The sequence below is a fragment of the Vespa velutina genome, chromosome 20 (assembly GCF_912470025.1).
Source record: "Vespa velutina chromosome 20, iVesVel2.1, whole genome shotgun sequence".
NCBI lineage: Eukaryota > Metazoa > Arthropoda > Insecta > Hymenoptera > Vespidae > Vespa > Vespa velutina.
The window spans coordinates 1,001,792-1,026,294 of NC_062207.1; the positions used below are offsets into that span (position 1 = coordinate 1,001,792).

The following is a 24,503-nucleotide window of genomic DNA, read 5'->3' on the forward strand; positions in this document are numbered from 1 at the left end:
ATGCACATAAAAAAAAAGAAAAGTATCTAAAAATAATTGATTTTCCATATTCGAATTTAGTATCAAACGTTAAAACATTTCTCAACCCAAGTTCGATTGATACGTTGTTGTTTCATTCATGCAATAATAAAAATTAATTGTTTTTACAAAAAGTATAAAAAGAAGAAAATAAAGAAAAATTATATATTTCTTTCCAAAAAAAAGGAAAAAAATTTCCTTTAATGGTGGGTTGCTGTAATTACGCCTGAATTCTCCAACGCCATCTAACAATATGTTTTGGAAATGCAAAATTACTGAAGAAATAATTGCGCTGTCTATACTACACGTGTAAGGTTAAGTTACCTTAATTTTATAATCAATCTTTGTTTAAAAAATAGATTGATAAATATGTTTGATCCTATAGCTTTTTATAGTGATATACTTTCATTATATATAACACTTATGTTGAATTAATATCAATATTCAAATGATATTCAAGAAAATCATTAGCGTAACCATATTCTCAATATATATAGATATATCATAAAATAATATTTTACTATAATGTCTTTATTACGAATTATTCGATATAACGAATTATTCTTTATTTTTCCTTTAACTACAAGGTAATTATTCCTTTTTAAATCATTATAAGCTTTTAGTAAGAGAAATTATACTTGATGTTTCTATTTTTTTTCCTTTTTTTTACAAGTCATCTTTGTATATTATTGCTAATATCGAACATCATTAAAGATAATAAATCTTCAGTCGTTTTTTTAGAGAACTCTTTCTAAATAATCCGTCCAAAAGAAATAATTATGTCATCGTTCAATTCAAGAGAGATTTCAATGCCACAGTTAGTTCATCTATTAAAGAAGAGTACAAGAAACAAAAGATTCTATCAAACATTTATAAAGTTGGTTGAAGAACATTAGCAACAGATGTAACTAAACATGAAAAATAAATATAAAACAAGTTTTATGCGAAGCAAATAAACAAAATAATGAAGTAACAAGAGGTACTGACCAATCACATTTTTCATGGAAAGACTTTTTGGAGTATTTATATCCACATATTTGGTATTTATTGATTTCTTTGTCAGTAAGTATGAAAATATTGATAAAAACTAAATCAAGCGTACACAATACAATTATCTTCCTTTAAATGTTTATAAAAATGATATAACAACAAATACTCTAATCAAATTAGATTATAGATAGATATAAAATTTATTTATCGACCAACAGAAATTCAATTTATTAGGTAATATAAATTTAATTAATTGTGCAAGTGTTGCGGTACCGGATGAGATATTTTCTACCGTCTTTGTGTAAATCCATATTGTTTCACTACATACTGTATATTTTTTTATTTGTAGAGCGCCTTAATGGTTACAATATTAAATTCTTGGATACCGCAATCTATTGGTAATATTATAAATATTGTGACAAAAATAGTCCAAGACAAAAAGATGATTCTACATTGAATACTTTGGAAATACTTCTTAGACCAACATTTGTGCTGGCACATATATATGTTGCACAAGTATGCACATTTTATATATCTTCAAAAATTTCAAATATATATTCAAAATATGTACATCGCAAGGCTAAAGAAGTTCTACACAAATTGTTGGTTGTGTTATTTCTGTAATAATGTTATAGCCTCAGTTGAGAGTATCAATGTTATTATGTATGCCAACAGTTACATTTATTGGTAATCTATTAGGAAAAAACTTGCGTAAGATTTCTACAAAAACTCGAAATCAAATTGTGGAATCTGCTGTCTTTGAAGAAGTTATCCATAATATACCAATGGTAAATTAAGAATTATTCTATACTTTAAAATCTGCTCAAATGCTATACCAATGGAAGATTGATACGTTGACCATAACACCGAAATTACTTGTTTTGATGTTACGAAAGTATTTTTATTATTCTAAACATATAATGACAAAATAATTATAAAAATGGTTGTATAAACATGAGCAAGAATGTTATTTTAAAGTATTTTCTAATTAGTCATGTTGTCGAAAATTCAGTGACTGTCAATGTTCTTTCAACTTTTACAATTATAAACATTTGAAGTACTTTGGTGACCGATGACTATAGTGAAACAAGTGCGGTTACATATGACCACCGTGGCGATCAACGTATTAATTTGTATAATGATCTTTTTCTTTTTTACAGGTAAAAAAGTTTGCAGCAGGAAATCTGGAAACAGAAGTATTTTCTAAAGAAGTTGAACATGCAATTGAGTTATATGAAAATTTAGAATTTGGTAACGGTTTGTTTTTTAGCAGGAACAGATTTATTTTGAAATAGTATTTTGCTTCGTTCATTGTACTTTAGTGATCATTTAATATCTATTGGACAATTAACATTTGGCGAACTTATGGTATTTTTGATGGCAATTGAAATAGATCAATGATTTTTCTCTCAACTATCTTTATTGCTTGGCACATACGTAAGTGGAATCAATTCAAGTGCCTGAATTTTTAAAGTATTCTATTATTTTTACTTGCAAGATTTTACATATATCGTTTATAATCGATTTGAAATTTATTTTATTGTACTTAAATATGCCACCATCACCAATGATGGTCGGAGGAAAGACAAGAAAGGACTCTCAGGGAATGTAGAATTTAAAAATTTGAAATTTAACTATCCTAGTCGATCGAATCATGTTATTTTGAAGAATTTTAATTTGGATATTCTTTCTTTATGATGTCGACGAAGGTAGCATATCTGTTGATAAATGGGACATTAGGTCTTTTCATTCTAGCTATCTTAGAGGTATTGTATTAGCACATATAAATTAAGAACCTGTACTTTTTACGACTAGTATAATGGGGAATATTTGTCATGGAAAACAAGATGTGACGGACGAGAAGGTAAATAATAATATGTGAAAGAAAATAAATAATGTATGAATAAAAATGTTAATATTTTTTCAAAGTATTTCATTATATATTGTATATCATTTAATGTTACAGATCATAAAAGCGGCAAAAGAAGCTAATGCTCATGAATTCATTACAAAATTTCCAAGAAGTTATGAAACTTAAAATGACGAGAGAGGCGTAATATTATTTGGTGGATTAAAGCAATCATCGATTTTAACATTAGTCTAAACAACGATATGTAAAGAAACTAAATATAATTAGTCACGTATCTTATTCTGTATTCTATATGAATTTTATCTTTTTTAAATTTAATGTATTGAATTATGAAAACGAAAAAATGGTTCACAATGCGTTAGAAAATTAACTAGAAATAGGTTAGTTATTGCTCATAGACTAAGTACTATTAAACCTGCTTACGTTATTATTGTATTACAATATGTTATTGTAGAGATAGGTTGAAAAATGAATCGCTGTTCTTTTACTATCTGCGCACAGCTACTTTATCTTGCAACGTTTTGTTCTTTTTTTTTCCTTTTTTTTTATTTTCTTCTTTACAATTTACAATTAAAAATGAACTAAAAGATATTGACAATTGACAATTAATGTTTTTTTTTTAATTGTTAAAAATGTTTATCTTTAATAATTAATTTTTCTAATTATTTTTTATCATTCGATATTATATTAAATTTAATCGTATTATTCTGTTTTATAATTGATGCATCATTAATGATTAACAAAGTATAATTTCTTTTGGAAGTAGCTTTACTCCAATTTTTTTAAATTGAAAAAATCGCGTAGAACTGTAATTATTATAATATAATTAATTATAATTAATAATTATTGTAATAAAAAGTTGCAATTATAATAATTATTGTAATTATTAACATTAATCGCTATAAAATTATTCCTTAGTTCATATTCCTAAGTTCAGAAATTTTAAATGTTTCTTTTTGTAATTTTAATTATATTTAAAGTTGCATAATAAAGAGTATATTTTGAAAAAAAATGTAATAATAAAAAAAATTAAATTATAAAAAGAAATATCTTTGCAAATGAATGTAATGTTATTAAATAATTAAAATAATATAATCTTGTTTTCAAATTGTGTATTATGGTTAGACGAGAATCAATGAAAAAATTCCTCATAATAACTAAATTTTATATCTTCAAATGAAAGATTTTTACACTGTACGCATGCGCAAATGCACACACATAGGGAAAGAGGTGATGATTAAACAGATGACTTAAAGAGTTATGATTACACACGAGGGAGTAGGTATTACGAATGGATCGTGAAAATATTCATTTACGTAATCCTTTTTGAAAATCGGTAAGTAGAAATTCAATTTACCCTGATATTTATTTCGCGTGAATCCCTATAACTCTTAAAAGCATACATGTAAAACATAACATATATGATTTGTAATGAATATTGGAAAAAGCATTTGGAAATATTGATCGTATTGAATAAGTACTTATGTTAAATTGATGGAATAATGATAACACAGTGATGAATACGTAGAAGTAACTTCTCTCGTATTATTTAAAAATATTCTCGGACGAACATTATCTTAATAAACAAATAAATCTCTTAATTGTACCTGCAGCTTTAAGAATTTTGAAATTCAAACTTCCCTTTGTTTTACTTTGATTTTTTCTAAACTCATTCTTCAATTTATGTTTCAATTTTCCATCCTCATAATCATTTCTGCTCTCGGTACTGTTTCCTGTTATATTTAAATTATTAGTATTATTGGTCACGATCATCTATTTAACTTCGTTTTTATGATACATCGTGTTAGGTATTTTGAATTTAAATCGAGACTTGCTAATTCAATGATCGAGTAGACATTGAGGATCAACAATCCTCTCATTAGAATTAAATTTATCTCTGAAATCATTATTGTCGAGATAATCATACTCTTTACCATCATCTTCAATTTCTTTTTCATCTTTTACTTCAGCATAGATCAATAGATTCTCCTCTTTAGAATGATCATTATTCTACTTAAAATTTTTCTCCTCATTTCTAATTTCACCGATGATTTTGAAATAAATACAATGATCATATCTATAATTTGTTAAACAAGTGCTATCCAAATTATCATTAAATCGATATCCAAGAACATTATCAACTTCATTTTCTTTTCGTGATAAGATCTACGTCGATTTCTTTCAAAAGTATGAGATTAGTTTGTTCGAGATAATATTCCACTTTGATTCATGCTCCTGACGGTCCTTTGATAATCTTTTTGATCTTACTCGATCATGTTCCCCCAAATTAATGAGAGAAAGTGAATTCCTTTGAAAAATACCATAAGTTAGGTGCTCGATAATGAATATAGTGCGAATTAAATATTGCAATATATTTGTTGAAGTGAGATACGATGATAGATGTGTTCGTGTATATTAACGTAAAGTTAGTTGTGTTAGTTATTTCTAAAGGAGTAATCTTTAATACGACTCGGAGATCTGAACGATGTAAGTTCGAAAAGTTGACTGACTTTTTGGTGTCTCTCGAAATGTCCGCAAGAACAGTAATGAGATTAGGAAAAGAATAAAACAGAGCGGAAATGAAATACAATCAAAAATTTTCATGGAAAAGAAAGATGGCTATTGATCGGAGACGGTTCAGGATAATTTTTTCAAATGTTTAAACAATCCTGTGTGTTATCCTTTTGTTTTGATGATTTTGTAGACTAGAGGGTATCAATAGATATTTCAGATATCTACTTTCAATGTTTATTTATTGTCCGATCAAACATATTATTGAAACTATATGCTTAACAAAAAAATGTATAAGCTTGAATAAAAATGGCAATGTATTTTTTATCTATGCTCATTCTTAGCGAGTTTCCAAAAAGTTCCCAAGACATTTCCAATAGTGATATATGACTCTTAGGAAAAATTACTATGATTAACTGAGAGATACACGTGTACGTCAACATATTCGCCCCCTTAAATGATCACATTTAAAGCAAAGAAGAATAAAGATATTTGTTGGAGATTCGCTGAGATTTATTTGACATAAATGATCTATTAATGTTATATTTGCACTATATTCGTTGATTCGAATATGATAATGTATGAATACGAATACGTATGTGCATAGTATGAATGACTTATAAGCTGATATATGTTGAACTTATAAATTAATTACATTGATACGTTACTCAAATTAATCAAGTAAGAAATAAAATTTATAAACAATTAATAATTGGATATGACTGCATTTAATTTGCCTTGATTGGCAGCGATGCAACAATCTTAACATCTCGTTCGTACGTTTTCGTGGCCCTGTGAATTGTTGCTACGTAAACGATCCCTTCCTCACCAGGATGGCTTGTGATAACGTGATCTAACATTCATCGCATACGCGGTGTATTGTCTTTTTCGGAATACATAACTTGGAAATTTTCTGTTCCACTTTAATGCCATTTCCTCCATATTGTTGATTGCGCTAATGCTTTTCACGTTTGTTTTAATTTTTGATAATATTGACATGTAAAGAATCGCGATGCTGGAATCTGCCATCGTCCATACGATTTTAAGTCCGCTTATTATTCAGCTTGCAATTGAGGAAGTGAGTAAGAGCGAATAAGATAAAACGTTAAAAGAAAAAGGGGAGAAGGTGAAAGTTAAGGTTTGCCTTTGAGCGTACGTGTGAAGTGTCTAGAAGGGTATGTATCTGATAGTAATAGTTCTGATGGTGCCATTTTTGTTTGTTATGGATTTGTTATGAAAGATATGATGAACAAGATATGATATGCAAGTTCGTTTACAAGTTCCGAATTTGGATTCGATCGCATCATGATTCGCGCGGAGGCAATTTTGCTAAGGTTTTATTTTTTCGACATTGTTCGCCATGTTACTCGATCGTTGCTTCGATTAACTTATGATATTTGAATGCATAATGATTTGTGGCACGGATGATGCAAAGCATGTCTTTGAGAAAGCTTGCTGCGGTTTTGATAGCATGTATATATTTTAAAATTTAGGATAATCTTCGCGTTTAATATGTGCCGGAAGAATTTTTTTAATCGTGGTTGCTTCTATGCAATAATCGTTGATGAGATTGAATATGTCTGTAAGAGTAAGCTTCTCATTTCATGTAAAAATTTAAATAATTGATTCAAGATAAGAAATCCATTCGATCAGAGATCTTCATACCACGTTGCAGTGCAGTTTTGGCTGATTGTAATAGTCAATCAATGTTGCTCCAAGCGAGAGCATAATTTGACACGGTAATGTTTATAAATGAAATGAATTGAATCGAAAAATGATGAAGGTGAGTTCGCCTTGTAGGCACGATTTTAGATAAATTAAACGCCTACAGTCGTCCGGGGAACGATTATTGTGAATGGAAGATTTGAATTGATTCGCGAAACCGAGCCAATCTTTATATCGACCGCTAAAATTGGGCAGTGTGATTCGCGATAGATATATCGTTTGATCATCGTTTAGATTATAAAACTTTACTCGATTTTACTATTACTATTAATCTTTCCGCAATTGACAATGTTTTTACATAATTATTCTCAATATCAAGTTTTTCGTCTAAGTACGTCTACGCAACGGGGAAATACTTTAATAAAGTATCTTGAATTTCATTAAAAATAGTGAAGCTTTCCTTCATATGATTAATTTTTGACCTTAAATGATATATGTTCCCATTCATTCGACAAAATTGAATTATATCTTTAAAACGCGTTAATTGAGCTTTGAAAATTCAACGCTTAAACTTTAAGCCACTTAAGTTTTCTACGGCAGAGGCTTCCACTGAGGAAGAGAATAGGAAAGGAAAAATAAGTAGTCTTACTTGAAAGATGTAATGCTACCAGGTTGATGAGTCTAGCGGACTTCATCACTGCGATTTCCAACAGTTCGTTGATTCTCTGATAATTCGTTATTTAGGATAGGCTGCAAATAAACTCGACTGGTCCGTTTCCTTACGTGGTGATTTGGCTGCTTCTTAGGCTGCCCACAGGATCAGTGTTACCAATATTTGGCTCGAAAGACCAAAATTATATTGCGTCGTGAGGGGCGCAACTACGAGACTGCTTTCAGATACGCTTCTCACATCGGTCCAGCGATGATAGTCGATTTGCACGGAGAATCTTCCTACGTTTCTTTTTAATTCTATCACTGGTCACGATTAATAAGAACGACAACACAAGGCTAGGATTACGTTGAAGGTCATTAGCAAAAGACCGTTCGGCACGTTCTTGAAAATTACTGAGAGAATGTGAATTTTTTTGAAGGATCCCATGAAACTCGTGAGATAGATGCGCGGTAATGAATATAGCGCGAATTAAATATCGCAGTATATTGGGTTGTTCGGAAAGCAATTTCGTTTTTTTTCCCGACAGAAGATTTAATTGTATTTTTTTGCACCCAACTTCACACTTAAGCCGCATAATCATTATATGTTTTGAGAGCTGATATAACAAGATTTGTGTATGAAAAAGTCCAATTGATTCTACGCAGTAGTTTTTGGTTGGTGCCCTTTTAAATATGGAGAGCAATAAGCAGCATTTTCGTCATATTTTACTTTTTTACTACAAAAAAGGTAAAAACGCTGTTCAAGCCAGAAAGAAATTAACCGATGTGTATGGAGAAGGTATATTGACAGTACGCCAGTGCCAGAACTGGTTTGCAAAATTTCGATCCGGCAATTTTGATATCGAAGATGCATCATGTTCTCGAAGGCCGGTTGATAAAGACACGATAAAGGCATTAGTTGATGCAAACCGGCGAATAACAACACGTGAGATCGGTAAAAGGTTAAATTTATCAAATTTAATTGTTTATGATCACTTGAAAGGCTTGGGTTTAACCTCGAAGCTCGATATATGGGTTCTCCATGTTCTCACGGAGAGAAATTTGTGTCGTCGCGTTGATGTCTGTGATTCGCTTCTCAAACGTCACGAAAATGATCCATTTTTGAAGCGCATCATTACTGGGAACGAAAGATGGGTTGTATATAATAATGTTAAATGCAAGAGATCATGGAGCAAAAAAGATGAACCGGCTCAAAGCATTTTCAAAGCCAATATCCATCAAAAAAAGGTGATGCTATCTGTTTGGTGGGATTTTAAAGGAATCGTTTTTTTGAGATTTTACCGGATAACACAACAATTAATTCGGAAGTCTACTGTCATCAGCTGGACAAACTGAATGATGCACTTCAATAGAAAAAATGCCAGAATTAATCAACAGAAAAGATGTAGTGTTCCTCCAAGATAATGCGAGACCCCATACAAGTTTGGTCTCTCGCCAAAAGTTTTTACAGCTTGAATGGGATACAATGCCACACCCACTATATTCTTCAGATCTGGCACCTTCGGATTATTATTTGTTCCGGTCTCTGCAAAATTTTTTAGACGATAAAACTTTTACTTCGAATGAGGAGGTCAAAAACCACATCGATCAGTTTTTTGCCACCAAAGACCAAAAATTTTATGAGCGTGGAATCATGCTACTATCAGAAAGGTGACAAAAGGTATTGGACCAGAATGGCCAATATATAATTTAATAAAATATTTGTTCATTATACGAAAATTGTCTTTCATTTTCACAAAAAAAAAACGAAATTATTTTCCGAACAACCCATTATTTGTTGAAGTAAGATACAATCCTAGATGTGTTCGTGTATATTAACGTAAAGTTAGTTGTGCTAGCTATTTCTAAAAGAGTAATCTTTAATACGACTTGGAGATCTAAATGATGTAAGTTCGAAAGGTTGACTGACTTTTTGGTGTCTCTCAAACTGTCCACAAGAACAGTAATGAGAGTAGGAAAGGGGTAAAACAGAGCGGAAATGAAATACAATCAATCCATGGAAAGGAAAGATGACTATTGATCGGAAACGGGTCATTATAGTTCTTCCAAATGTTTAAACAATCCTATGTGTTATCCTTTTGTTTTGATGATTTTGTAGACTAGAGAGTGTCAATGGATATTTCAGGCATCTACTTTCAATGTTTATTTATTGTCCGATCAAACACATTATTGAAGCTATATGCTTGACTTTATGCTATATTTAAAAAATGCATAACCTTTTGCAATGTATTTTTTATCTATGCTCTTTTATAGTGAGTATCTAAAGAATTTGCAAAGGTAGATATTTCCAGTAGTGATATATAATCCTCAGGAAAAAGTTCTGTGAACACTTGAGAGATGTACGTGTAAGTGAACAATTTTTAAAAAGTAAAATGATCAAAAGGATATGCATATGGATATGGAGTATAATCGATAGGAGCAATCGAAAGGAGAGAAAAAAGAATAAAAAAAAAAAAAAAAAAAAAAAAAAAAAAAATAGAATGAAAATCAAAATTATTGGTACCATATTAATATTTGTAATGATGTAATTTGTAATTTATGATTGCGTCAATATTTGCTAAATTAAAACTAAACGGCGCACGCTCGAACACGAAGTCCAGGATTGGGTGTGAAGGTGTGATAGAAAAATAGGGAGGGAAACCGGGATTTCTCACTCGAATTGATTGTAACTGTCATTCGTTAAAAGACAGCGTATGTGATGTGTCAAAAGCAAAGAAGTATATACCGAAGAAAAGATAACGAATATAAAATGGCTGATAAAGTGACAATAATGAAGACACTCCTCGTATTTTTCTCTTGTATATTCTGGGTAAGATAAGTGATATTTGAATTTTATAACTTTTCATATCTAATGGAAGACTTTATTTTTATAGACTTTTTTCTTATATCAGGCAATTGTGTAATTCTATATACGTATCTATGCATTATATTTATTAGAGACGCTATATTATACACTATTTTATACAATTTTATATCCAATACTATGATTTATTGGTTTATAATATACTATGTTATTTGCTATAGAAAATTATATAACTTTTTTATTTTTTTTTTTTTTTTACATTATATTTTATACAGTGTAATTTATCTTTGATATATTATTCTACAATATTAAACCAAAAAGAATGTATAATTAGAATTATCTAAATTAGGATATTTCTGTTTAAACATTTACATGATTAACCACTTGACATACAATGACGTCTCTGAGACGTCATTCATTTCATGTGCCATTGTAGACTTTGACGTCTCCGAGACATCAAGAACTGTCTTTGGCTAACATCGGGCAGTATATAATTGAGCTAAATTAAATGGTATCTTACGGATGCGTCGATGCTCATTTTAATTGTATGTCAAGTGGTTAATTAGTGTAATCGTACATAAAATCAACTGCTGCACAACAGTTTGCTATTTGACGAATCAATGACACTAGTTGATTTGCTCATTTATTTGTTTGACATTAATTGAATAGCTTGTTTATGGATTAGTTAATCGATTAGAATAGAGATACATGATACAATTGTTTTTGAGAAAAACCGCAAACGAAACGACATTGATTGATTCTGTAATTAAACCTTTTGGTTTTAGTCTTTTAATTAATCTATTTTCCGTTTATATGTAACGAAACTTCATTTCACAAAATTTCAAGGAGAGTCTGACGTTTTTTCTGTTAAAAATAAAATTTTTAATATTGACTGAAATTTTTAAATAAATAATTAAAATATTTAGAAAGCATACTGAAAGATTAATTGAACATTATTAACATTTTCAGAAGACTTGAATGTATTTTTAATAAAAATAATACAACAAATGGATCAAAATATTTTGACAATTTTTAATGATTTTTTTTTTAAACATTAATGTTTAGATCGTTTAATTGAAATAATTATGAAGTATTCGAAAATAATAATTTAAAAATGTTCAAGCATTTCAATATGTCCTATTAATATTATCATCATTAATATTATCTTTTAAATAATGAATTTTATGTTAAAATATAATTCATATGAAGTTTATTAATTATTATACGTTCTCGGGAAAATTAATAAGAATGATCAATCGAAATAATAACAATGATATTTATTTATACGTGCATATTTATTTATAACTTTTTTTCATAGGCAACAGGTATGCTAATAGTGGGTGCGAGCATATTGATACGTTTTAAATTTGAAGATTATTATATTAACAATCCAGTAGGAGGTCGAACAATGATATTAGCACTTGCTATACTTGGTATAGTTTGGATGCTATCTGCACAATTTGGATGCTGTTCTACGATTCTAAAGCATTCTGGTTTGATCTATCTGGTAAACTGTAACAATATTCTATTTTCAATTAAAAGAAAAATTATAAAAGAATAATGAAATGAAAAAAATGTGTTAAATTAATGTTTCATTTAATTCGCAGTATGGAGCATTTTTAACGACCATATTGTTATTGGAACTTGGTGCAATTACATTGATTTATATTTGTATTCAGACGATAAACGAAAGATTGATTAGCATGTCAGCGTCTGATCCTAATAAAATATACACCGAGGTATAATTAAGGAAATTTAGTAAAATATTTGTAATAATATAAAAATATCTCGAAATAATAATATTTAATATTATATTCCCTAATAATTACAGAGTTGTTGCCAAATTATATTTAGAATCGTCAAGAGTAATGTCGAATTAACGGATAGTATTATTATTGGACTATTATTATTTCCAATAATTGGAGCATGTTTAACAAGTTTTTTAGTCGATATGATTAATATTGCAGAAATTGAACGCCGAAGGACCGATCGCGTATAGGATAGACATTTCATAGATTATCAATAAAATAATCATGTAAGTAATATTATTCATTTGTTAAATATGATCGCTTTAATTGTATTATTGTAAAAATTAATCATAATATTGAATAAATCCAATGTACATCGATAATTCTAGACAATTGATATTATTAATAATTCTAATCAATATCCATAAAATTATAATAATTATTGATATTACTAATTGATATATTAAATTGAGGAGAAAGTTTCTTCGTATTTTAATGCAAAAGTAAATCAAATTTTTGATATAATTATAACCTTTCTAAAAATACTCAGTAATATGTCACCTTTTAAACGCAAGCCATTATTAACGTATTGATTGATTAAATACTACCAAAGTTGTACGATAGTAATATCAATGGCTGAAAGAATACAAAGAAACTTTTTTTCTAATTTAAGTCAATATAAATATCGATTTAAGAAATAAAATGAAACAAAAATTTCAACAATATTTATAAATTATAACTTTACGTAACTGCGATAGTTGGATCTTTGTTGATCTCTACTGTTAATTTTATTCTTGTCAATATTATTGAAGTCAATATTATTAAAGTATATAATGTTATCGCCACTATGCGTTTATTGTATTGGAATATAAGCTTGTATTGGTTATTTTCGTTTCACGCACATTTAATAATCTGTTTCATTTGTGGTAAAGTAAATAGTGTTAGTAGACTGTGAAATCGTTCTTTTCAGTCTCTCATATGTGTATCTCTCTTTGATGGTAACATGTATCTCCGTGCTAGATACGAAGTCAGTACGAATTTGTTTCACAATAAATGTATAGAAATTAATAAATATAATTGACACGTATAAGAATTAATATATAAATCTTCGACAAAAATAAGAATATGTCGAATATTTTTTTGTAAATAATTAGTGAATACTTATATATTATATTATTTTAATACAAATTAAAACGAATTCATTTCCACACTATCCATGAAATAAAACTCCTACCGCTATTTTTTTTTATGTGGTTTCCCCTGTAAGACTAGTCCACTCTAATCTACATCGATTATTACTACTACTACTACTACTATTACTACTGAAAGTAATAACAATAATAATATAATATAATGTAATGTAATAATAATAATAATAATAATAAAAATGTACTTAAACATTATTTATATACATAGAAATATTATATAACACGTTGACTGCCACGCGCGTTTTCAGTAAAATCTCCTTCAGGCCACGCGTACCGTGAAAAATAATAACAATTTTTTAAAAATTTTATTAAAAAATTTTTTTATAAGAAAGAAAAAAAAATTCTTTTTTAATCCTTTGCGCTCGAAATTTTTTTCATTCCATATTACCAGCAACTCGAAGCAATTTTAGTGAAAAGATCATATTTACATGTAAATTAATGATATACGCATTAAAAGAAAAGTCAACGTTGTATGTTATTATTTTTTTTAATTGTTTATGAGAAGCATAATTATCCGCGAGCCGCGACCGTCATTTGTTATCAAAAATGAAATATACTATAAATAGTTTTTACGATTTGTTTTTCTCCTTATGTTAAAAACTGAAAATTATTTGCATTGTCGCCGTAGAGGAGCCCTCGAGTTTGAAGACAAATTTTAAATGGCTCCGCTCCGGAGCCCTCGACTGCAAAGCATTAATTTTTTTTTTATTTAAAATTTGTTTACTTTAGAATTTAAAGAAAACAACAACTTATTGTCCAAATTGTCCTGACCAATCTCAGCTTTGTATAGAATGTTTTAAAGTTTTACATTTTACATAATTTTCTTAATAAACCATTTTCGTATTACTTTTATAACAATAGTTTATATTAATAAATATTCATTATAAATTTAAGTTTATATTAATAAATATAGTTTATAATAATTAATATTCAATAGTTTTGTTATTTCCTCTGCGAAATATCTTTTCAAACACATACGAATATCCTTCGCAAGTAGTCAAAGAAGCGTCACCCCAATACAGGTGACACAACCCAATCAGAAATTCTACTGTCACCCGAATATGGGTGACGTGGCAGTCAACGTGTTAATACATTTTATATTATAATAGTAAAGACAATTAGCTTCGATTTATCGTGAGTAAGAAACAATATGAAAACAAATGCATAACGATCATTAGATAGTAAGACAAGAAGAAACTATAATGAACGGAAACAAAAGAAGATACTTTTCATCAGGTATCATTTCATTATTTGCATTCTGTTGTTCGCTGCTGCGACAGCATCCATGAACAACTTTGTATTTTTATACATGTAGCGAGATATTTTGGTATATGCATATTGTAATCAATCTGACGAAATACTCCTGGAATAGCTGGATAGCTCATAATAAAAATGACTCGGAGTTGTTGATATTAAAAATTGTTCGAAGTGCAGAGGATTAACTCATTCGCTCCGGAGCGCTTGCGCCACGATGTGATCGCTGTGAACGGATTGCATTACTGAGTAGTTGACACTGAAGTACGGAATGCTACGAAGTAATTAGAAGTCATTTCTTTTTCTCTAAATTTTACAATGACATTTATTATATTCAGTAATATCATCTTACTTTCTAAAATATAAAAATGTATAATCAAAATTTATTATTTTTTTTTAATATTTTATTATAATGTTCATGTAATATTTTTAATACAACGAAATTACTAAAGTATTTAATGCCGAATATAAATCGTGTCTGCTCTCACTCGCGAAGAATATTCTCTTAAATTTTCTTTTCCGCATGTTTTGATAATGGGTCTAAAAAATTAAATATTTTAAAACTCAACATATTATCACAAAGGCAGAAATTGAATATTTACTGGTATATATTCGTCGCTGGCAATGTTCTAAAGAAGACTGAAACTGTGTATCGTTAAAACGAAACACAATATCGTCTTGTCGTTAGTGTTTTATTTCATGATAGTTAATTGCTTTTAAGGCATGCAGCGTTGACAGATACTCGATTAACGAAAAAGTATCTCATGTAAAGTATGAAATCAAAATATATGTGATATGTACGCTCTTCCTACTCGAGCGCCCACTTTTTCAGAGCGTATATATACGCTCTTCATACATGAATGGTCATTCTTCGAAGGCGTATATATACGCCCGTCAGAGCGAAAGGGTTAAACGTTATCTATCGATGGGCGGTCATGTGTCGAAATATTAAGAACACGATTTGTTAAGTGTTCATGCATAAAACCATCACGAAAATTACATTGACGAGGATCTAGATTCGTAATTCAGGAATCGAAGTTCTCGTAATTATATAATTATGTTAATTTTTTTTTATCGTATCAATGTAAATAAAAATAATGAATTAATTTATATTTTTTTCCTAATTTAATAATTTAATAAAGTCTTAGTATTCGATCTCTTATATTTATTTCTTCTACTGAGGATTAACGTGAATTTCACGATGATCTGTGCTAGATCATAGCAGCAGTATAATTTTGTTTAATGACAAATGCATATAAAGTATATATATATATTTGTCTATTATTTTTTCAGAATTAATCAATAATGAACATATATATTATATATTATTTTTAGTAAAGATCAATACACGAATTTGTTTCCATATTATCTGTGACATTTTTGTCTCAGCCCTATTTTGTTATAGTTTCCTCTGTAGAAGTTAACTTCATATTATTATTATTATTATTACTATTACTATTACAATAATAAATAGATAATATAATAATAATAAATAGAGCCTATGTCTTTTTAATGTATAAAATCTAAAAGGAACTACAAATTTATCAAAAATTTAACAATATTTTAGAAACTCAGATCCATTGATATAAACGATTGGACACGTAATTTCTTATTTTTCCATCTGAAAGAATCATCTGTCTAAAACTCATTAAAATAATCAAGGAAGTTACTGTATCTGGAAATATTCAGAAAATCAGCTGTTAACGCACACAAACAGGCAGCCAATCGTTACTTTATGTATATAAACACACGTCATTTAAACGTGAAATATGAAAATCGATAATGGAGTTCCAAAATTTTTCTCTTTTGCTGCAAATTTCGAGAGTGGCCAAAGTACAAAACTTTTTCTTGACGAAAAATGTCGAAAATATTTACGCCATCAATTAGAACAGAAGTAATTTACGATCAATTTTGATAAATACGATATTGTTTTAAAGAAAAATATTTAATACAAGACACATCTTTCTAGATTTTTTAAGTTAGTTTTGTATTTGTGCATAAACTATTTTCGAAGAAATATCATTCCTTAGTACGATTTTTTTCAAAGAAAATAAAGCTTTTTCAAAAATTTAAGAAAGATGTGTCTTAGATTGTACTTTTCTCTTTAAAATAAGAATCTGATTATCAAAATAAGTTAAAAATTACATATATTGATGGCGTAAACTATTATAAAATCATGGGTAACGGCTCCAAGCGTAGCGTTTACACCATTGCAAGAAAGATATTTTCAAAATATTTATTATATTATATCATTTATCATAGAATCTAAAAATACGTAAAATCATTTTAATTATAAAAAAAAAAAAAAAATAAAAAAAAATTACTTTTTATTATACTTACATTTACCTTTCTTAGATAAATATGATTGTGTACAAAAATAAAAAAATAATTTCATCAGGAATAGTTTCGTTTCCATGTCGTGCATAATTATCAGTAATAGTTCTATTATCATGGATATCAGGAGTCATTAATAAATTAATAAATTACTTCATATTATAAACATTGTAATGAACATCATATCAGTCAGTCAAACAGAACGGTGCTTTTCAATATAAATATTCACACATACATATGCAACTGGAGAATTAACTACAGCAAAATAGTAGTGGAGCAGTGGGTGTATTTACGGTTTATAGGAGGGAGTAAGAAAGAATAAGAAGTACAGGTTCTATAGAGAGCGAATAATCGAACGGGAAGAAGAGATAGATAGCGAGTAAGACGGAGGAAGAGAGAGAGAGAGAGAGAGAAAGAGAGAGAGAGAGAGAGAGAGAGAGAGAGAGAGAGAGAGAGAGAGAGAGAGAGAGAGAGAGTTATAACGAATGAGTGAGAGGGAAGAGAGCATGTGAAATCGGCCAGAAGCAAATGTGTGCATGTCAAAAGATAATTCCGACCCACTTGCATTACCTACGTGCTCGAATTTTATTTCTACATGTGTGCGCGTTTTTTTATCTTTCTTTATTTTTATTTATTCATTTTCTTTTGAAAATCTTAAATAACAATTAACCAACAAGTTGGAGGTTTCATTCTTGCTTGTCTCATTTAATGCAATTGAAAATACTTGCTTCCCTTGGGACAGTTTTCTCAGTTTTAAACTGCATTTAGTTTAATTCAAACAACAAGCAGGAAAGAGAAAATAGTGTAAGCCAGTATATAGCTTCTCGGAAAGTTGAAGTACCTCCTAGAAAACATTACAATTAATCATTCATTTATTAGAAAGGCCGTCATTGTCAATGGAATTAAACGAAGTAATTAAATATCGGCTAATTAAAAGTCTCAGAATATATTTCTAAAGTTTTATACTTTCGCGTTGGAAATGTTCTAACGATTAATGTATCCTTTCTTTTTATTTGTTTATTATTTTTTACTTTTTATATTTTTATTTATTTATCTACTTTTTTAAATGGGAAATCTAAAATAACAATTAACGAACAAGTTCAATGTTTCAATTTGAATTTTTCATAATCTCTCATTGACGTATTTTCTAAACGGATAATGCTAACATGAGATTTGTCCATATCGCTCATCTTTCTCTTTCTCTCTCTCACCCCTCTAGCTCTCTCTCTATCACAAGTTCACAATATCGCGACAGTCTATTGCCCATCCAGTAAAACCAGTTACAAGGGTAGATTTATACTGATTCAAGGACAGGAACTAACAAAACGTTCCGACCCTTAATATATTTTCAAATGCAACATCTGCTCGTGGAACAGATGTGTTTACCACAGACGATCAGTTTACATTTATAAAGAGATTTTCATATGTGAAACCTGTTGCCTGCTACAATTAATTATCATTTTTATTTGTTCGTATTATAATGTATTCGCCATCACATATATGCCTACATATGCACGTATATGTACATTATATATGTAGTCTTAATCGTACATTTCGAAACTACGAAAAATTTCCAAAATAGAATAATTGCAATAGTAAATCTTCATTAATTATATTTTTAATGATATATTCCAAATTATTAATGTTTTCAAATTTATAACTGTTTTTTTCGTTCAGTAATTCGTTATACATTTCGTTTAATAGTTTCATTTTAAATTCGTCAATTTTTCGTCCTTTCGGATTTTTATACCTTTATAAATGAAATAAATATTTATTAATTAAAAGGAAAACAAAAAAAAATATATATATATACATGTATTATATATATTATGTGGACCGGAAAGTAATGTCACTTTCTTAAATTAAATTCAAACGAATTAATTTTTAACAAGTTTTTATTTTTAATCACAATCAAATATCGATATGCGCAGAAACGACATTACTTTCCGTTCAACCTAATATATATCGGATATTCTTTGTAATCCTGTCTGGAAGATATAGACTGACTAACTTGAATCGTTTATTCTTGCTTAGATTGTATTCATAAATGCATTATAATTAAAATACTACAACTCTTTACTCTTTCGCTGTTCTACTCAAGACTTTACTCATTACTCTTTATTCCTGCTCTTCTTGTTACTCTCTATTGAGACCTTTCATCGCTATTTTTGACTTGGTCTACTCAAGAAGGTCTCTCCATTGTTCTTTTTCTCACGTGCATCCCGTAGCCTTTCTCATTCTCATTCACATTCGTGCATACGCATTTGGTAATTCATATTGCTCTTTGTCCTATTGATTACTTCGACCTTCGATCAATTTGTCTCATACAAATATACATAACTAATTAACACTAGACCTTCAAACGTATCCTCCACCATTCTGCAGATATATTTATTCCCGAATGTTTTTTTTTTTCACGCTCTTTAACGTCGTATCATCTTTTCTTTTCTTTTAAATCACTTACCATCAGTTGGCTACACTTTGCCGATACATTTCACACACTTTACTATGCACTTTCTAATAATTTATTATCTATCTCACTTATTCCTTCACATACATTCATTGTACTCCGAGTTGAAATAATATTTACGATGTTGTTTATCTTACACACTACATACCTTAGCAACTTTTCTTTTCTTTTCGTAATTTTTAAATTGTTATTATTTTTTGTTCTTTGATTTTTATACTTTTCTGTTCAAAAATACATAAAGATTTAGATTGTCCGATTCCTTGTGTGGTTTCTCGTTTATAGATAATTTCCCTGGTAACTCCGAAACATCACCGTCAACTTCATCATGCTGTTTTTCGATCAGCGAACTTGATCATCGAACATTGATGATCAAATGATTCCTCAGTTCACCTTGTCGTTCCAGCATGGCAGTCTTGCATCTCTTTGATCTTTTTCATCAAAACGTTAACATTTCTTCCCTCTTCTTAATGGCATGCTTCTTAAGGGTGGTTCTTGGATTAGCAGTTCCATATCAAGTTTTTTTTCCATCATCTCCAGAAGTTGCTGCTGCATAGCGTACAACTCTTTCATTTGTGCTTCGATCCCAGAATATCTCTTCATTTTCCATTGCCTCTGTCAACTGTATCGCGACTCTTCCTTCGTTGTCCAAGCAGGATTCTCGACGTTTACCATCGCTGCTGTTCAGTTACTGAGCGTATCTGCTTCGTAAAACCTAACAATAATTCTTTCGGTATTATCTGGAGGCATACTATAGCAATCCCCACTCCTGAAATATCAGCACGATCCCTCGAGGCATGCCCAATACTGATCATCCTAACCCCCAGAAATTCGACTAAGAGACAATTCATTGGTTCACGTTGGCTTGACGTCATTGCCACCCCTGCCCTGCACGACTAAATGTATTTGGATGATGGTACCTATTTGCCGTATAAGAGAAAGAGAAAGACAAAAAGAAAGAAAAAAAGAATGAGAGAGTATGAGTGTGGTAGAATATGAGGGAATAATAGTTGAATGGAAGTACTCTCTCTCACTGGGCGAGTGACAGAGATGAAAAACGATGTTAAAATTTAGGAAACTTTATTTGGTGCATCTTTCGATATCTCTTTTATTCTCTATGCAAAAAAAAAAGTAAATCGATTCATTATTTTTTTATTATTGTTAATTTATTCGTCTACCGTGATAAATACTATATTTTATAAATAATATGTATCATGAAACTATTCTATATAAATATGTTTTTTTATAGAAAATAGAGAAAAAAGAAACAAAAATAGGGATTATATATTTGTTAAAAAAAAAAGAAAGTAAATAAAAATTCTTTTAATGGTGAGTTGATATAACTATGCCTTTTTCGTGGACAAGCAACTATATTAAAAGAAACTTTGCACATCAAGGAATAAATATGATATATTTATATCAATTTCTCAGGTACACTGTAGTTTAATCTGACAATTACTTTCGACAGCTATGGCTGTGGTCCCAAGAAGAACGAATGATTTCTTTTTTGTTCCCGGTGTTTTCGTCGTCTTCTTTGTATTTCTCACTTTTTTTGGTTTCCAATTGGTTTCCAATGTGTGTGTTTGATAGCGCCGAGGCATGTTAATTATATGTCTTGCCAGAGGAGGCGTTACAGTCGCAACGATGTCGTCACAGCCTATACTCACCAGTGCCATCTAACAATGCATTCTAGAAATGCAAAACTGATAAAGAAATAATGGCCATATTAGACGTATAAGGTTAAGTTACCTTAATCTTATAATCAATCATTGTTCAAAAAATTGATAGATACGTTTGATCCTATGGTTTTTTATAACCATATAATTCCTTTATGTATAACACTTATGTTAAGTTAATACCGATATTCAAATGATATTCAAGAAAATCATTAGCGTAACCATATTCTCAATATATATAGATATATCATAAAATAATATTTTACTATAATGTCTTTATTACGAATTATTCGATATAACGAATTATTCTTTATTTTTCCTTTAACTGCAAGGTAATTATTCTTTTTTAAATCATTATAAGCTTTTAGTAAGAGAAATTATACTTGATGTTCCTATTTTTTTTCCTTTTTTTTACAAGTCATCTTTGTATATTATTGCTAATATCGAACATCATTAAAGATAATAAATCTTCAGTCGTTTTTTTAGAGAACTCTTTCTAAATAATCCGTCCAAAAGAAAGAGTTATGTCATCGTTCAATTCAAGAGAGATTTCAATGCCACAGTTAGTTCATCTATTAAAGAAGAGTACAAGAAACAAAAGATTCTATCAAACATTTATAAAGTTGGTTGAAGAACATTAGCAACAGATGTAACTAAACATGAAAAATAAATATAAAACAAGTTTTATGCGAAGCAAATAAACAAAATAATGAAGTAACAAGAAGTACTGACCAATCACATTTTTCATGGAAAGACTTTTTGGAGTATTTATATCCAATTATTTGGTATTTATTGATTTCTTTGTCAGTAAGTATGAAAATATTAATAAAAAGTAAATTAAGCATACACAATACAATTATCTTCCTTCAAATGTTTATAAAAATGATATAACAACAAATACTCTAATCAAATTAGATTATAGATAGATATAAAATTTATTTATCGACCAACAGAAATTCAATTTATTAGGTAATATAAATTTAATTAATTGTGCAAGTGTTGCGGTACCGGATGAGATATTTTCTACCGTCTTTGTGTAAATCCATATTGTTTCACTACATACTGTATATTTTTTTATTTGTAGAGCGCCCTAATAGTTACAATATTAAATTCTTGGATACCGCAATCTGTTGGTAATATTATAAATATTGTGACAAAAATAGTCCAAGACAAAAAGATGATTCTACATTGAATACTTTGGAAATACTTCTTAGACCAACATTTGTGCTGGCACATATATATGTTACACAAGTATGCACATTTTATATATCTTCAAAAATTTCAAATATATATTCACAATATGTACATCGCAAGGCTAAAGAAGTTCTACACAAATTGTTGGTTGTGTTATTTCTGTAATAATGTTATAGCCTCAGTTGAGAGTATCAATGTTATTATGTATGCCAACAGTTACATTTATTGGTAATCTATTAGGAAAAAACTTGCGTAAGATTTCTACAAAAACTCAAAATCAAATTGTGGAAACTGTTGTCTGTGAAGAAGCTATCCAAAATATACCAACGGTACATTAAGAATTATTCTATATGTACTTTAATATCTACTCAAATGTTATACCAATGGAACATTGATACTATTACATCCCACATCCTTCTTATACTTAGAATATAAATACCTGCAAATAACATTATTCTTAGATCGTTAAGTATAGGAAGTAAGTGGGGACACCTTACGCATTATACCTTACGTATTACGTATTATATAAAAGAGTTTTCAAACATTATTACAAAGAAACGTACAAGTTAAGAATCTTATTTGCATAAGTAACTAACACAATTATATGACACATCCATTACCCGATAACTAGAGGTGCGTACGAATCGCACAAGTTATCGTAACCACATCAATCACCCAATAACTAGAGGTGCGTACGAATCGCACGAGTCATTGTAATCACATCCTTTACAGAATAATGATCATTGTAATCACATCGTTCACATAATAAAAAGGTGTGTACGAATCGCATGATTTATTATTGTCCATTCCCAAATCACTTCTTCCTTTATGCTGAGAACACGACGTGGTGATAGAAAGTATCATTTACGCCGGTTACTCGCATCGTTTTACGATCCAGTTTGCCATCACTCGGATTTGGGAATTCTTCCAAAGGAGATCAACATACACGAGACAGTTCCTTATCGTCTCGTACCTATCATAGTAGAAGAGAGAATCAACAGCCCGAGTAACATATCACCGTCCGATCTCCAGGTGAAAAACATCCGAGAAATTCCTCATCATCCATCATCTGTCAACGCTACTGAAGAGGTCACCTCATCGGAAAACCGTTCGTATAAGTGTCCGTCCCGTGCCACGAACTGCACGTAGCAGGTAACGGCCAAAAAGGGCATAAATCTCACGAAGGTCAGAGCTCCTCAAGGTAAGTCTTGAACTTATATTTTGTTGAGGCCCGTACCAAGTGGTACGTAACATAAAACTGGTGACAACGGTGGGATACGCGATTTATACAGCATTTCATCTGATAAAGCAACTCATTCTGACAAACTTGTTACACCCATCGAAAGAATGGAAACGCGTAATGCTAGACCTAGGCGATTCATTGAACAAGAATTAGAGGACGCTCAACAAAAATTAGCTCAAATAAAATCTCAGTTAGTTGCGCGCAAGTAAGCTATGCGCGAACGCGAAGAAGTAATAAGGCGTGAGACCGAACGTGCGTCTACGGCAAAATTAGAGACAGATCCACTCGTGTTTATGATGCAGGAAATCCTTGCCATAAGGAGCGAAAGCCGCTCCAAATCAGATCATCACTCGATAAATGAAGCATTAGGAATGATACCGCATTTTGACGAGAAAAATATGCCTCTCACCTCGTTTATTAAAGCATGCAAAAGAGAGCGACAAATGATACCAGACTACTCAATAGAAAAACATGATACAGTAAAACCTGGTTTTGTGCGGTCCTTTTTTATGCGATTTGTTTTGTGCGATTTTATTTTTGTGCGATTTTTTTTGTGCGATTTATTTTTATGCGGTATATGAATCTTAGCGGCGTTAGCACCAGTTTAATGTTTTCTATCAATGTACATATACATGTTGTGGACGAACTCTAATTACGTGGTCTCCTTAACAACGATGTATCTGGACTTCGCGATGCTCTGTTCATTTGTTTTAAACAAATCTCCTGACAAGGCAGAGTCAGTTACGTACATATTGTCGCTCGACGTGCGAACAGTATACGCTTCGTATTCAGAGTTTTATCCACGATTTACGTGATTAAAGATTCATTTTATAGTGAGATTAAAGGTAAA

The 24,503-nt window shown here is 29.9% G+C and overlaps 1 protein-coding gene and 3 long non-coding RNA genes across 11 annotated transcripts; 3 read left to right on the top strand and 1 right to left on the bottom strand.

Moving 5' to 3' along the window:
* Positions 1–290: 290 nt before the first annotated feature.
* On the top strand, positions 291–3,395 carry LOC124956087. 8 transcript variants are annotated; one of them, XR_007103082.1, is made up of 4 exons: positions 291–605; positions 760–1,796; positions 2,169–2,872; positions 2,975–3,395. It is a non-coding gene; the product is annotated as an uncharacterized LOC124956087 (long non-coding RNA). The 8 variants fall into 8 exon arrangements; XR_007103087.1 differs by having other exon boundaries at positions 760–1,524; XR_007103085.1 differs by having other exon boundaries at positions 760–1,242; positions 1,358–2,872.
* Positions 3,396–10,304: 6,909 nt separating this feature from the next.
* Positions 10,305–13,579, top strand: LOC124956085 (23 kDa integral membrane protein-like). The gene is made up of 4 exons (XM_047511462.1): positions 10,305–10,535; positions 11,848–12,036; positions 12,137–12,268; positions 12,361–13,579. The coding sequence occupies exons 1-4, from the start codon at positions 10,425–10,427 to the stop codon at positions 12,526–12,528; spliced, it is 600 nt and encodes a 199-aa protein (XP_047367418.1). The 5' UTR covers positions 10,305–10,424; the 3' UTR covers positions 12,529–13,579.
* Positions 13,580–19,316: 5,737 nt separating this feature from the next.
* Positions 19,317–21,076, bottom strand: LOC124956090. The gene is made up of 2 exons (XR_007103092.1): positions 21,000–21,076; positions 19,317–20,460 (listed from the first exon to the last, which is right to left on the bottom strand). It is a non-coding gene; the product is annotated as an uncharacterized LOC124956090 (long non-coding RNA).
* On the top strand, positions 20,557–22,680 carry LOC124956088. The gene is made up of 3 exons (XR_007103089.1): positions 20,557–20,671; positions 20,790–21,548; positions 21,703–22,680. It is a non-coding gene; the product is annotated as an uncharacterized LOC124956088 (long non-coding RNA).
* The last annotated feature ends 1,823 nt before the right edge of the window (positions 22,681–24,503 follow it).

Coding starts and splice junctions, on each gene's coding strand:
- LOC124956085 (XM_047511462.1), top strand. CDS start 10,425: ATGTGTCAAAAGCAAAGAAGTATATACCGAAGAAAAGATAACGAATAT. Junction 10,536..11,847: donor TTTTCTCTTGTATATTCTGG/GTAAGATAAGTG, acceptor TTTTTTTCATAG/GCAACAGGTATGCTAATAGT. Junction 12,269..12,360: donor CTAATAAAATATACACCGAG/GTATAATTAAGG, acceptor TAATAATTACAG/AGTTGTTGCCAAATTATATT.